The sequence below is a fragment of the Ziziphus jujuba genome, chromosome 4 (assembly GCF_031755915.1).
Source record: "Ziziphus jujuba cultivar Dongzao chromosome 4, ASM3175591v1".
NCBI lineage: Eukaryota > Viridiplantae > Streptophyta > Magnoliopsida > Rosales > Rhamnaceae > Ziziphus > Ziziphus jujuba.
Window position 1 is genome coordinate 10,652,025 of NC_083382.1, and position 13,844 is coordinate 10,665,868.

The 13,844-nt window shown below is 33.6% G+C and overlaps 2 protein-coding genes across 10 annotated transcripts; one reads left to right on the forward strand and one right to left on the reverse strand.

Annotated features, from left to right (window-relative positions):
- Nucleotides 1–377: 377 nt before the first annotated feature.
- On the forward strand, nucleotides 378–7,202 carry LOC107416787 (uncharacterized). Of its 3 annotated transcripts, none has more exons than XM_048471452.2 (12): nucleotides 378–534; nucleotides 910–1,018; nucleotides 1,912–1,994; nucleotides 2,221–2,299; nucleotides 2,399–2,466; nucleotides 3,124–3,208; nucleotides 4,119–4,252; nucleotides 4,345–4,428; nucleotides 5,426–5,572; nucleotides 5,931–6,039; nucleotides 6,126–6,245; nucleotides 6,620–7,202. In XM_048471452.2, the coding sequence occupies exons 2-12, from the start codon at nucleotides 931–933 to the stop codon at nucleotides 6,700–6,702; spliced, it is 1,080 nt and encodes a 359-aa protein (XP_048327409.2). In that variant the 5' UTR covers nucleotides 378–534; nucleotides 910–930; the 3' UTR covers nucleotides 6,703–7,202. The 3 variants fall into 3 exon arrangements, with proteins under 3 accessions (XP_048327409.2, XP_048327408.2, XP_048327410.2); XM_048471451.2 differs by having other exon boundaries at nucleotides 916–1,018; XM_048471453.2 differs by having other exon boundaries at nucleotides 916–1,018; nucleotides 2,224–2,299.
- A 293-nt stretch (nucleotides 7,203–7,495) lies between these two features.
- LOC107416842 (uncharacterized) lies at nucleotides 7,496–13,629 on the reverse strand. Of its 7 annotated transcripts, none has more exons than XM_048471450.2 (9): nucleotides 13,513–13,629; nucleotides 11,957–12,421; nucleotides 11,668–11,839; nucleotides 11,095–11,389; nucleotides 10,250–10,322; nucleotides 9,761–9,851; nucleotides 8,475–8,554; nucleotides 7,977–8,354; nucleotides 7,496–7,832 (listed from the first exon to the last, which is right to left on the reverse strand). In XM_048471450.2, exons 2-8 carry the CDS (start codon nucleotides 12,215–12,217, stop codon nucleotides 7,986–7,988), a joined length of 1,341 nt encoding a protein of 446 aa, XP_048327407.2. In that variant the 5' UTR covers nucleotides 12,218–12,421; nucleotides 13,513–13,629; the 3' UTR covers nucleotides 7,496–7,832; nucleotides 7,977–7,985. The 7 variants fall into 7 exon arrangements, with proteins under 7 accessions (XP_048327407.2, XP_048327406.2, XP_015880879.2 ...); XM_048471449.2 differs by having other exon boundaries at nucleotides 7,496–7,889; nucleotides 13,147–13,611; XM_016025393.4 differs by having other exon boundaries at nucleotides 7,496–7,895; nucleotides 13,147–13,611.
- Nucleotides 13,630–13,844: the final 215 nt, after the last annotated feature.

The window sequence follows — 13,844 nt, forward strand, 5'->3', positions numbered from 1 at the left end:
ATAATTACGATAGACAATAAATTTAAGATAGAACTTTAATTCATTATGGAAAATGCAGGATAATCATTTAAAAGTAAAAGTAATATTAAAAAAAAAGTATTTTTTTGTTTTATTTAAAAAAAATTAGTAGTTAGACAAATAATATTTTAAACTGTTATCCCCTTTTTTTTTTTTTTTTTTGGGGGGGGGGGGGGGAAGGGATTAAATTAATATAAAATTTTTAACAATTTTTATTTTGTATTTGCTCTTTTTATTTCATAAAAAAAAAAAATTTGTATTTGTTATATTTTGGGAAATGAAACTTGATTACTTCCGTTAAAATGTTATTTATCAGATTTTTTTTTTTTTTCTTTGTTAGTTTCCTGATTAAGTCGTCCACGTGGAAACGAAGAAACGGAGTCCAATATATATATATATATATTTAAAAAGGCAAAAAAGGAGCCTGCAATTTCGACTTTGGAGGGGGTTCGAAACACGGAATTTGTCGGAGGGCGATTCATTCAGATTCTCCTTCTTCCTTCTCTCCCTTTTTCGGTACTCTCTTTTTTTTTTTTTTTTTTTGGGGTCTCTGTTCCTCTTCATCATTTTTCTCTCATTTTGTTTGCCATTTTCTTGCTAATTTTTCCTTCGCTGATTGTTTCAATTTTCAATTTCGTTCTATCTCCGCGAATTTTTTTCCAATCTTCGACCGCGGCTTAACCTTTTGAAAATCTTCCATTCAAATATGTTCTACTTTTCTCCATCTGATTTCGATCGGAATTCATAGAAACTTGTTAAAATATTATAGAATTTGTTTTAAATCCTTATCATTCTTCGTGATTGTTTTATTTTTTGTTTTTGGAAAAATTTAAGGAAAAAAAAAAAAAAAGAAGCCTGATTTATCGTTTTTGTTCCGTGATTATGTGAAAGTGACAGGTTATTTGGGTAGAGATGGGTGTGAAACAGGCTTTAAAGAAATTTGATGCGTTTCCTCGTGCCGAAGAGCACTTGCTGCAGAAAACACAATCTGGAGCATTCGGTAATTGTGCTCTTTGTTTTTTTTTTTTTTTTTTTTTTTGACATATCACAATTTTATTTATTATTATTATTATTTTTTTGGTAAATTCAATTCTTTGCGTAATATATGGACTTTGTGTATATGTGTGCAATTTTACGTTTTTGTGCCTTTATGTGAACTGTGTAAATACTTTGTGTAAGAGGAAACTTCTTTGAATAATATAAAAAGATGAGACATTTAATTGTGCAATTAATCAGGAAATTCTATAAGGAGAGATACCATTGGTGGGAATTAAGAATAGGGAAAAGTGAAAATAACGAATTAGGGGGAAAATGAGTGAATAGCAATAATAAAGTTCATTGTGCAACATTATTGCCTTCAATTAAAAGCAAATTGACTTTCTTTATTATTTATGTTCTTGAAAAACCTCGCTTTCACTGCCATATCACGTGCATGTCTCTTGGCTGTCCATTTATCTTGTATTTGTAATTGGAGTATAGTATATTCCTGAATCCTGATTGTGTTTGATGGTGATGGACAAACAAAAAAAGTTATAGAAAAATTAAGTGAGCAAATAGAACTTCTTCAATGAGCTTACAGAAAAAGAAAAAGAAAATGATATTATTTTTATTATATATGAGGAAATATATATAATGTATATCAAATAATTATAATTAAAATTACAAAAAAAAAAAAAAAAAAAAAAGGGAAAAGAGAAGAAGAAATAAATTTGGTTGTGTTGTCAAAAAGAGGAAATAGAGTGATTCCTTTGTAAATTTTGAAAGTACTGCCAGGTACGATCAATTTTAATCTTCATTCTCTTGTGTATTAAGTTGTCGATATAGTTGACATGAGCTTCTTCCTTTTTCTTTTTTTACTTTTAATAAAATATCTTGTTCTTTTCAATTTTGCAGTGTCTGTTATTGGTCTGGTCATAATGGCCACATTGTTCCTGCATGAGCTGGGATACTATCTTACCACATACACCGTCCATCAGGTTAGCTTTACATGTAGATCTACTGCATATCTCCCTTTTCTCTTTTTCAGTCGATAAACAAAGTCAGAGTTGTGAATTGTAAAGATTATTTGACCTTCTGAAAAATGTCCACAATTGTAGTCCCCCTATTATTTAATCTTTTTCACCTATGATGCCCCAGAGTCATAGTTGTAAATTGTTAAGGTTTTACGAGAATATGAGTTATATGATGCTGAGCAATGTATAGCAGATGTCTGTAGACTTGAAACGTGGAGAGACTCTTCCAATTCACATAAATATGACATTTCCTTCGTTACCATGTGATGGTTAGCATATTTCTTCCTCTTTTCTGTAGCAACACCACATTCTAAATCTTACTATGATAACGTAGATCCTGAATGCTTGTTTCTCTATTTATGTTGCAGTCTTAAGTGTAGATGCAATTGATATGTCAGGCAAGCATGAAGTAGATCTTGATACCAATATATGGAAGGTAAAATAGTTTTTAATTCTCATTTTTTATTTTTTCCTTCTTTCTAGTTAGCATATAAATAGAAGATCAACTTGTTGTGTACACTTGGTAAGCTGTCTTTTGCAGATTGAAAGGGAGAGATGGATTTTTTTTGTTTAATTAAAGATATTTTATGGTGGCATTTTTCACTTTATCTTCCCCAAGTTTCTTAGATAATGTAAAAGTTATCAATAATTAAATGTCTTCTATTTGTTTGCTGATTTCTTTCTCAATGTTTTCCAAAAAATCATGAAAGAGTTAGCTTTCTTTATAATTTTACCCTTGTTAATAATGCATGTTAACTTGCATCATATCTTGATGGAGTAAAGTATTTTCTTATGAGCAAGAGTATATATGTTTAGCAATGTATTGAAGGTCAAGAAGAATGTCATTTATGGATTTCTTCGTAAAAACCCTATAAATGATTCAGCAATCCCTGCTAAAATCAAGTTATTGACCCCTAACATATACAACTATCTGTCAGTATATTGTATATTGTATCAAGTATGACTGTTCCATCTTTTGCTAAAGTACTTCACAAAGTCTTGTGAATACTACTGAGTGATTTTATATTTCGTGCCTCTCTTCCTCGGTTTCCCATCCTGCTTTTATCATGTTAACAATTTATGGTTTTTGCAGCTTCGCCTGAACAGTTATGGTCATATAATTGGCACTGAATATTTATCTGATCTTGTGGAAAAAGAACATGCAACTCACGATCATGGTAACATTCAAGTTGATCTTTTTGTTTTGTTTCAAGAGAAGCTTATCAGGCCTTTTAAATATATTTTATGTGTGTATAGATATATATATTTATATATATATATATATATTTTCTTATAATTGTAATTTAGTAATGTTATTCATTTTAATTTTTGCTCTTGATCAATGGTGTCCTTGTTGCTTGAATTTTACTTGGGTTGTCCCATTTAGCCGAAATAAATCTTGTTTCTTTATATATAATGTGTAAATATATATATATATGGTGTAAATGTAGTTATAGTTTATTTATGCCTTTTTTGTCCCCCTCTCTCTTTATACTCAATCAGAGATACGCCTTTTTGCTCATTCTGTGAAAGATTGTTGCGTCATAGACTAGTGCTATGTTTCTTGAATATGAATTTCATGCAATTATCAATTTTGCCTGGGAGGCAGGACAATCTGAACAATTTTTTGCAATATACAAATACAGGATAGAGAAGCCCATGAAAGAAAATATGCAGGGAGTAGGTTATGATAATACATATTTGACTGAACCAAATTTTGGTTGGCTAATTTCAAGCATTAAACCTGATAAAAGCCATTTTAGCACTCAAGTGGGTTACACTTTGGGGTTTCTATCTCTCTCTCTTGGTCGCCAGGATTACACATTGGTTGTCTAGTCATTTTCATTGAGAATATGTTTATATGTTCCACTTAACTACAATTCTAGATTAATTAAGGTGTTCTTCGTTCAAATCTGTGGCAGTGATGACTGATGATTAGTGTGCTGATTGAAATTTACTTTTGCTATTCCCTTTTATTCTTCCCATAATGATAACAAATTTTTATCAGTATTGTCATCAGCTAATGAATTTTAGAAAATCCTACTTTATTTTTTAGAATGTCAAATATCTAATAGAGAACCTTGACAGATCATGGTAAAGAACATGATAAAGATCATGATGAGAAATCAGGCCATGAAAATCATTTACAAGGCTTAGATGAATCTGCTGAAAATTTGATCAAGAGGGTGAAGCAAGCACTGGCAAGTGGGGAAGGATGCCGGGTATTACATTATGGAGTTCAATCTTTTAATGAGCTAGTTTGTGATATTTTAAATTAATGTTTGAGGAACTTGGATTTTTGTTTAACTCGCAGGTTTATGGTGTTTTAGATGTCCAAAGAGTTGCTGGAAACTTCCATATTTCAGTTCATGGATTAAACATTTTTGTTGCTCAAATGGTTAGTTTGCCTTAGGTTTTTGTTCTCTTCTCTTTTTCATCGCATTCTGCCTTCTTCCTCCTTTTTGTTGTAATGCAATTTCGTGATATATCTAGGAACATACTAGTTGGAGTGTCTGACCTCGGATAAGAAATTGCACCCCAAATGTACAATCTGCAGGCGAGATGTTAGACAAAATATGGTTTTGGGGATTTTGAATTTCAATTACTGAATGAATACCTTGATTGCTTTATGGAATTATACAGTTTTTGAATATAAATATTTTTGGGTTTAGAATTTTTTATCAGAATGCTTTGAAGCTTCAACTATTGATGCTGATGAATAAAAAATTGTATCACCCCTTTGGCCCTCGCCTAGTTAAAAGAAAAGGACAGAAGTAATTGACACTAGGAAAATGAAAGCGATATGCAGTTGTGTATGGATCTTTTTTTTTTTTTTTTTTTTGGCCTGTTAGAGTTTGTTTAAAATAGCCATGTGCTTCTTGTAAAGATGCACGTGCTTTTCTTTAAATAGTTAGTTAGTTGTTTTAAATCTGTTTTTAATCTCTCCACTTGTATCAAAAAGATTGGTAGCTGCTCTTCTAGTTGGTTAGTTGGTTATATTGTAATGAGCTATTTAACTAGCTCTCTAACAGCTTGGTAAGTAAGTAATAATCATTTTTTTGTCTTTTTCTCTCTGAAAATCCTCTCATTCTTCTTTATAGTTTCTCTTTTTTTCTTTCAGTTTCTTGCTTGTTTTCTCGGCATTTTACTTGCTTATCTTTTGTTTTCTTTCCTGCCAAACACAAATTCTCATAACCTAAGTTCATTTTCTGAACTTTGTCATGGCCAAATTGATTTCTCTCTTACTTCTCATGGTTAGAAGTGGCTTCTCTGAGTTTATGTTGACTGGGTATTTTCATGTAGCCTGTAACTGCATTTATTAGAGAAATTTCATGTTATTCTTCTATCTTTGCTATATATCATACTTATTTTTGTTCTTTTGTGTTTCTCTGCAGATTTTTGATGGAGCCAAGCATGTGAATGTTAGTCACATTATTCATGATTTGTCATTCGGCCCCAAATATCCTGGAATTCACAACCCACTTGATGGGACTGAACGGATGCTGCGTGGCACAAGTGGAATATTCAAATATTACATAAAGGTTTGAATGCATGGGCTTTTTGTGGGTTAATTTTAATTCTATGGTTTAGGTCTTGATATTGGAATGTTCTGTTGGAATCTTAAGATGTCCTTAAAACTAATGCTCCTTTAAAGCAACTCAGCTCGTTGAGTTGAGAGTTGAGGGAAATGAAAGACAGATACTCGTTTATTTCATATTTTAATTGAAACATGCTGAAAACATGGTCATAACTCCCACCAGGCATCAATTCCTACCTAGATTTGTTCTTCTCCGAAATTTATTTTTATCTGATTCTTCCGATTGCTGTTCTGTTAGAGATTTTCATGAATGATTTAGTTTCCTTGATGATGTGTAAGTGTTTCTTTTTGTGGCAATGCAGATTGTTCCAACTGAATACAGGTATATCTCTAAAGAAGTTTTGCCAACTAATCAATTCTCTGTCACAGAATATTACTCCCCATTGAAAGATTTTGATAGGTCATGGCCAGGTTGGTTTATCATAAACCTAATTTAACTTTGTTACTTTAGTTGGGTTCTCTGTTCCAATTATGAGCCCTGTTTATTTTATGTGAAGCTGTGTACTTCTTGTATGACCTATCACCAATTACTGTGACCATCAAAGAAGAACGCCGCAGTTTTCTCCATTTCATCACCAGGCTCTGTGCAGTTTTAGGTGGCACCTTTGCTTTGACAGGTTTGTGTACCTCATTCTTTACAATTTTTAATTTAGGCAGAATCAGCATAACCATAGGTAGGGGAATTTCAATTGGGAACAAGAATAACATTTTCTGCAAGAAAAGGTGAAGTATCTGAAAAAAAATTTCAGTCCAAAATGGCTGTTCAAAATATTCTACTATGAGAATAAATGGGAATTTCAGGAAAGCTCTCCAAGTTTCCAACTAATTAAAGAACTTGAATGTATAATTTGGAATTTTGTGAAATTACAGAACTAGGCTAGAACCTGCATGCTTCTACTCACCATTATCATTGCAGAGGAGGATTAAGATTTTTCCCTGTTATTGTTCTTATTTTGTTTTTGTGTGTTTGATTACTATCTCTGCAAAACAGGAATGTTAGATCGCTGGATGTACAGGCTTCTCGAGGCACTGACTAAACCAAATACTAGAAGTGCTAGAAGTGTGCTCCGATAAACTGGAAGAGCTTAAAATTACTATTGACTCGTATGTGCATTTCTCGGGGAACTACTGAAGACCCAGTTAGCAGGTGACCTTGGATGTAAAATTGGAGGCCAGAGTTAAAAACTTGATTGCTCATATAACTTGTTTGCTCCTCCTCTTTTGGCTGCCAACCTCTGTAATTGCATCACCATCATCTTTGTATCTTTTCTTTTCCTGGTTTCCAATATTATTGCAACTTCCTTGGGGTTTGAAGTTCAAAATGAGTGTAGCTTATCTTCATCACACATGTGGGACTCTTTAGGAACCCCTAAATTTTTGATTGATTTCAAACTAGATAAGCTTAGAACACCTAGAGCTTGCCTGTAATTTTCTGGATCTTTTGGAGTATGCAAAAAGAACATGTCCTATTGAACTTATTCCTAGGCAGAGGGACCTGATGAATTTTGTTATAGATATGTCTCTGTGGCTGGATTATATTCATTATAAATGTGAATCAGTTAGCATTCCTTCAACTTCTGTCTTTTGTGATGGTTTAATGCGTCTGCTTCTAGTTGATACGTTCTGGCTTCATTTTATAATCTTGTTAAATATTCTAAACCTTTCTCCTTTTTTCACTTCTTTTTCTTTTTGTCAGGTTGAAATTAATTTAACTGCATTCAAAAGCCAAGTTACTTGTTTTGGGGTCTTAAATCTTATCATGTCTACTGGGTAAAGAGCAAGATGCTAATTATTCTCGGATTTATGCATATTATTTTACTTAAAGGAAAGTTAAATTATTGGTTTTAACTTGACTAAATAAATCATCTTCAGAAAAGCAAACGTATACAATAAAAAAACTCTTAACCATAACGTTATTTTCAAAATTTCCTGTTAATTGTCTTTTTTTTTTTTTTTTTTTTTTTTTAAGTTCTTTGGTGGTAAACTAGTTGGCTATTTCAATGATCTAGAATACAAAGATCACTTTGTACGGAAACATTTCTACATGTACATCAATCAAAGACAAAGACTAATAAATTGAATTGCTATTTAGTCAGCTTTTCTCTTTATCTGAACAATCTCTTCAATTCCGCTCATGTCAAGAAACTAGTTGATCGTGGCAGAAGATTCCATGGAACAATAACTCTCAGATATCAACTGTTTATCTGCACTAAAATGACGAGCCAGGTTTGATACCGTTTGACCACAATTCTCAAAAATGCCTAGACCTTAAAAACCATTAGCCAAAAATTGGAAGGTTTTTAGAGTATTGAACTTTATATTTACCTTTCAATAAAACCAAAATTTACCTTGATGGACTATGTGGTCTGAATAATTTCTTGCTGCCCAGAACTATATGTGGGTCCCACATTTCGATCTTCAATCACTTGATGCTGCTGCTGCTGCTGTTGTTGATAATGCTCTTGCCCATGCTGCTGCTGCTGCTGCATATCTTCTACTAATTGTTCTTGCTGATACTGGTGCTGGTGCTGCCTGTGGTGGTGGTGGTGTTGCTGCAGTTGTAGCTGTTGTCGCTGCATTGCACCATTAATATTCTGACGGGAAGATCGCAGTTGCCTGCTGGTTTTCCATCTGATATATTCAACCAGGAGAGAATTTGTACTGATTGCTATCCCAAAGCCAGTGAAGGAGGACAGGAGGACAGAAAGAATTGGGTTTACATTAAGCTGCAAGTTTTATAAACATTAGAAGATAATCTCCAGATCCACCATCCCCAAATATATTTAGAAAGTACTATGATCATGCAGGGTGTAGAAAACCATGGAATAAGATGTGGTCGTGCTTACTACTGTATAAAAAATGTGAGCGAACAGGATCACAATGGCAAACTGGAATGAAGCATAAGCCCATATGTAATTTCTGCTCACTGCCAACATAACAAATCATCAGGTCACTTAAGTAACAATAAAACAGGAAATAAATGCTCTACACCACTTTGAAGAAAAATAAATCTGTTTTTCGTTTTTTTGAAGGGGGGGGGGGGGGGGGGGGCCCAGAGAGTGCAGTGTTGGGAGGGGTGTATGCTGGGAAGAGAGCACTGGAGGGGATAACAAAAGGTAGCGTGCATTAACAACTTATTTACTCATTTCATTGCATACCAATATCATTTACCCTATTTCTGCTATAAAGCTGAAATTTCCTTTTCCATTTTTTTATTCTTCCAGGTGTACAGAAATTAACATGTTCTTAGGGAAAATGATCCAGTGTACTGTTCTTGTTCCTAAGATTTTCTGTTCTTGTTTTACTATTTTGCTTTTGCACTAGTATGACCAATGTTCTAGGACATTGTACAATGACTGAACCAGAGCAGATGACAACAAAATTTGTTATAGTCGGCATCCCAAAGTGCTCATAAGCAAGGAATGACTACTACACCCACTTATCTCCAGTTGGCAGTTGAAATGACAAAATTTATACTTAATTGAAATGTCTACTATGAAAATGTTGCAGAGTTTCATGACTATAAGATGAATGTACTCTTCCATCTATCCACCTCTCAGAATTCAAGCTGGATATCGCAACTGACTTTCCTGATGTCGTGGTTCACATTTTTCTGATTGTTCTGATATAAGCAGAAACAAGAATTTCCTGATTTCAACCTACTATCAAATGCCTCATCTAACTTCTAGCTGTAATATTTGATAAATGAGAAGATCTTGAAACCGAAGATCATGAGGCACCTAGATTATTAACCACTAAAGTTAACATGGAAACTCTCATTACTGTAGTGGTCGTGTTTTTTAATTTAACAAACACATGGTCCATGTACTTCCATTTACAAGTGTCAGTAATCATCTAGATCTATCTTTGTGTATATTAACATCCCAAAAGAGTCGATTAAATAACAATGGCTTCTTTCTAAAGAAACACAATGCAAAACATTTGAAAGGAGAGCTTGACCTCTCTTCCAGTGAATAAGATCAGCAAGTAGAAAGCTAGAATATCAAAAATTACTTATTGAATAGGACCGTAGTTCAATTTCATTTAATATACATATTAGAAAAGACAAATAATTTATTAAACGAGGGTTTAACCAGGACAGAACAGAAAACAATAATATAATAGAACTCACCCATAGTGGAAGCAATCATTGATGAAAGGAGACCTAGAACACATGAAAAAGGTAAAGAAATGGCCAGTGCACGAGGCCCCAAATCAGATACCTGTTCAAATTGAAAACAGGAATGCCAGTGATAATTTGGTTAAATTATAAATTATCAGTAAAAGGGCATAAACAATATGGCAGCATGTATGTGGAGACTACATGTACACTGTCAAACTGCTAAAATTTTTCCAAAAGCAGACGATGAAGGTAAACATTGAATTAAAACCTCCAAGATCTTGTTTGTTGGCTTTGAGTAAGACAATCAAAGAGAGACTGCCAATTATAAAAAGCCTAGCAAATGGATATAGTTGTCATGGTTTGACCTAATATAAATTGATTAAAATGCATTATATGAAACTCTTGCAACTCAAGGGGGGATAACCTTTCTCCTATAGGTAATATAGTGCATAAAGCAAACAATAAAATTTTATCATAAACAAGCAAAAAGATCGTTACCAGGAGTTGCTCCAAAAAACAGAAATATGCAAGCATGCTGACCATGACAAGAACTGGTACATCCTGCCAGATCCTGCCAAGTGTAAAGCAATGGAAATTCTGAAATAATAGTCAAAAAGTGTAAATCTAAACAGAGGCAAAGCATACATTTCATAGTGAAATTTAAGGTAAACTTTGGGGAACTTTTGTAAGATTATACGTGGAATCAGTTTCATTTTTACAATTTGAATTTTGTCAGTGCCAGTCTGTACTCATTGCTTACAGAAGAAACGCACTAAGAAGTCTCAAAATAGTTATAAAAGATCAATAGAAGTTAAAGTCCTAAAACCATGGCTATTAACATAACAAAAATGTTTGGATTTTAAACTTTGAGTGAGTTTTTGATTTTACCAAAGGTGGAATACATTCTTAAAATTTCTGAACACGCAAAACCACCAAGCCATGCCATATTTTGCCGTGTTAGAAATTTATTAAGTGTTTAAACCCCCCAGTGATACCCGAATGTATGCAAGTATTACATGCAGATACACATAAAGACAGACAAACAGACATATCCCAAGTTGGTTATTTTTTTGAGAGCAGCCAGTCCATACAGAAGCAGATTAACAGAAAGGTTCTGATACTATCAAAATAATTCCCCACAGAGCATTACATTGGTAGAACCAACAGGAAATACTAACCCCTGTTTACATGTGTGTGTGTGTGTGTGTGCACGTCTACAACCTGAATGTATAAATATCCTAAAAGATAATTTAGAGAGTGAGAGAGAGAGAGAGAGAGAGAGAGAGAGAGAGAGATGAATTGGTGTTTAATTAAATTGTTATCTATTGGAACAAATGACTTACCGGTATCGAGGAGCTTCCCTCTGCTGTGGGAGTGTTTGTAGCCGTCTAACAGTTTGAGGGTTGTGTATTTTCAACAATGTTACGGGTAGATTTTGAACATCTCGCTTGCAGACATCGCAGGTCTTGTTTCCTTTAATGCTAAACCATTTCACTGCACACTCTTGGTGCGCAAGTGCCAGCTCTCCTTTGCAGCTGCATTCCATTTTAAGGGTATCACCACCTTCCCCAAGCTCAACCAAACAAATTCTACAAACAGCTTCTTCCTCTGGAATATCCTCTCCATCATCTTCACTAGCTGTGAGCAGCATTTTAAGTACACAAAAGTTACCAATCTTAGCAAATAAACAACTTAATTAGAACCCAAAGATAATGCTCACTGTTTGGGGGAAGGAGAGGAATTGACAAATGCATAAGCCTGGAAATACAAAATTTGCCAATTACTTCTTTTTAGACCGTAACTCCCATAACCTTTTATTACATTTTTTTTTTCCCCCCTTTGAAGTGCATTGAACATAAATTGATATATATAAAGATGTATGAAAAAAACACTTAAGACATAATGATCAAACTTACCAATTTCAACTGCTGGCACATCATCTGGTGAGGCACCTTCAACAATTGGAGGACGTGGAGTTGCTGAAATCACACGGATCATGCCTCCAGAATCCATTCGTCTTAAACTTCTGGCTTTAACATTTACTGGAACTGATAATGAGCGGGTCATATGCTGCTTAACTTCAGTTTTCTGAAACAAATTGCCCTTTTAATGGTACCATGAAATACAACACCAACTATCTAATAACTAAATATATGAATTCCCAAGATACAACTCTTTTCAAAAAAATAACCAAAGAACACTTACAGAAAAATCAGAATCACTCTCCACATGTCTTCCTTGTATAGCCTCATGGCCCAAACGTGCCATTGGTGTAACTGGTAAAGAATTTGTTGCTTTTGCTGATGAAGAAAAAAAAATCTTATTCAGGGAGAAAGACCTTGAAGTAGAAGGCCTCGCAACAGAATCATCTGATGGAAGTGTATCTGGTATAATGAGAATGGTCTTCTCAGCATCCTGAGCCAAATTTTTCACCTTAACGCTTCTTTGCGGAAACAGACCTTTCATGGATGATTTGACCTTGGCTGAATTTGGTCTAGGGGGCAGTCCAGCTCTAGAAGCCGGACTTGGTACTGAAGGAATATCGACCCTTGTAAAAGTGGACAAAGTATTTTCAAGAGACCTTGCAGGTATTTGCAAAGATGACAAGTTTGGCCGTCTAGACTGTGGAATCAAGGAGGTCCCTTCACTTTTTTCCTTCAGATTACATGTCTACAAAACCATCAAAACACAAATAAAAAATCTCGAAAAAGTAATGTTAGTTTCATCAATTAGTTGTACTAGCCACGAAAATGGCAAGATTGTATATGAAGCCGGTGTATATCTATCTATAAAACTTTCATATATACCAGAAAAAGAAAGCGTTCTTCAATATCACAATTGCTAATAAACACTAATTTAGCTTCATTTCCATAAACTTCCCCATCAAGAATGAATGGATATTTGGAGAATTAACCACTATTATACTTCAACTTCGAAACAACAAATTCCCCAATTTTTTTTTTTTTTTCAATTATTGTTCTTCCACATAATAAACCCAACGAAAACACAATGCTAATGCCAAGCATGCAAGCATTAAAATCTAGGAAAAGTAAATGGAAATAAATTATTATTATTCAAGCTTCTCGCCTCTAGCATCAGCTAAGTACTAACATCTTGAGCTAAACTGGGCCTAATTGAAAAAATCCAAAAATAAATAAATAAATAAGTCCTATAAAGACCAAAAAACAAATAAAATAAAACTTCAAACTAATTATTTTCTTTCCTTTTCTCGAACATTTTCTAGCGTTTTTCCGCAGCCAAGCAGATCGGACAGTCTTAAAACAGAGCAACAAGTAAAAAGACGAAGTAAAATCCAAAATCAATGCAAAAAAATAAATAACGGTTAAAAACAATTTCAAAATCGACAGCAGCAAGAGAGTAAATGATGAAATCACCGTAGGTGGATTAGTAGAAGCCGAAGTGGATTCTTCAGCAGGTTGAAGCTCAGAACCAGAATTCTTCATCAAAATCCGTAAAACTTTTCAAAAACCAAAAAAAGCAGTGCAACAGAAAAACCCTAACTTTGTATAGCTGATAAATAAGGTTTTAGCTTGCAGTGAATCACATAGATCTCAGAGCAAAATCAAATTAAATTCAAATCCAAAAAAAAGTTAAAAGAGTGGTAATGATGGAAACCACAAAGCTTGGTCGGGCCTCAAAGCTATCATTAAATTTGGTTTTTTCTCAAAGTTTGGATTTGGATGGAATGAATTTAATTTATTTAATTTTTTTTAAATTCTTTTGCGTTTTATATAATTTACCCGCCAACTTGATCTTTGTGCTTCAGGATTCGCTTTTTTGCCTTTGCATTTTTTTTTTTTTTCCTTTTTTCTTTCTTCTTTCCACTACTTTTTCTTCACTAATTAATTTATTTAATTAATCTAATTTATTAATCGAGGTTGACTGTTTTCTGTGTATAGTACGGTACACTGCTCCGATTGTCTGGTTCCCTACGTTTTTGCACTGTTTTTAGCTTTCAAAATCAAAAAATAAAAAATTTATATATTACACATAGAAATGATTTGATTCGGTGGATCACCTACCAAAGTGCTATGTGACACAAAATTAAATTAGAACAAAAAGTAAAATGAAT

What these genes read in the sequence shown, in the direction of transcription:
- LOC107416787 (XM_048471452.2), top strand. Translation starts at nt 931, where the DNA reads ATGGGTGTGAAACAGGCTTTAAAGAAATTTGATGCGTTTCCTCGTGCC. An exon ending in TTTTGATAGGTCATGGCCAG is followed by an intron (nt 6,040 to 6,125) that starts GTTGGTTTATCA and finishes TTTTATGTGAAG; the next exon opens with CTGTGTACTTCTTGTATGAC. An exon ending in TGGCACCTTTGCTTTGACAG is followed by an intron (nt 6,246 to 6,619) that starts GTTTGTGTACCT and finishes TCTGCAAAACAG; the next exon opens with GAATGTTAGATCGCTGGATG.
- LOC107416842 (XM_048471449.2), bottom strand. Translation starts at nt 13,215, where the DNA reads ATGAAGAATTCTGGTTCTGAGCTTCAACCTGCTGAAGAATCCACTTCG. An exon ending in AGGGAAGCTCCTCGATACCG is followed by an intron (nt 10,323 to 11,094) that starts GTAAGTCATTTG and finishes TACACTTGGCAG; the next exon opens with GATCTGGCAGGATGTACCAG. An exon ending in GTTTTTTGGAGCAACTCCTG is followed by an intron (nt 9,852 to 10,249) that starts GTAACGATCTTT and finishes CAATTTGAACAG; the next exon opens with GTATCTGATTTGGGGCCTCG.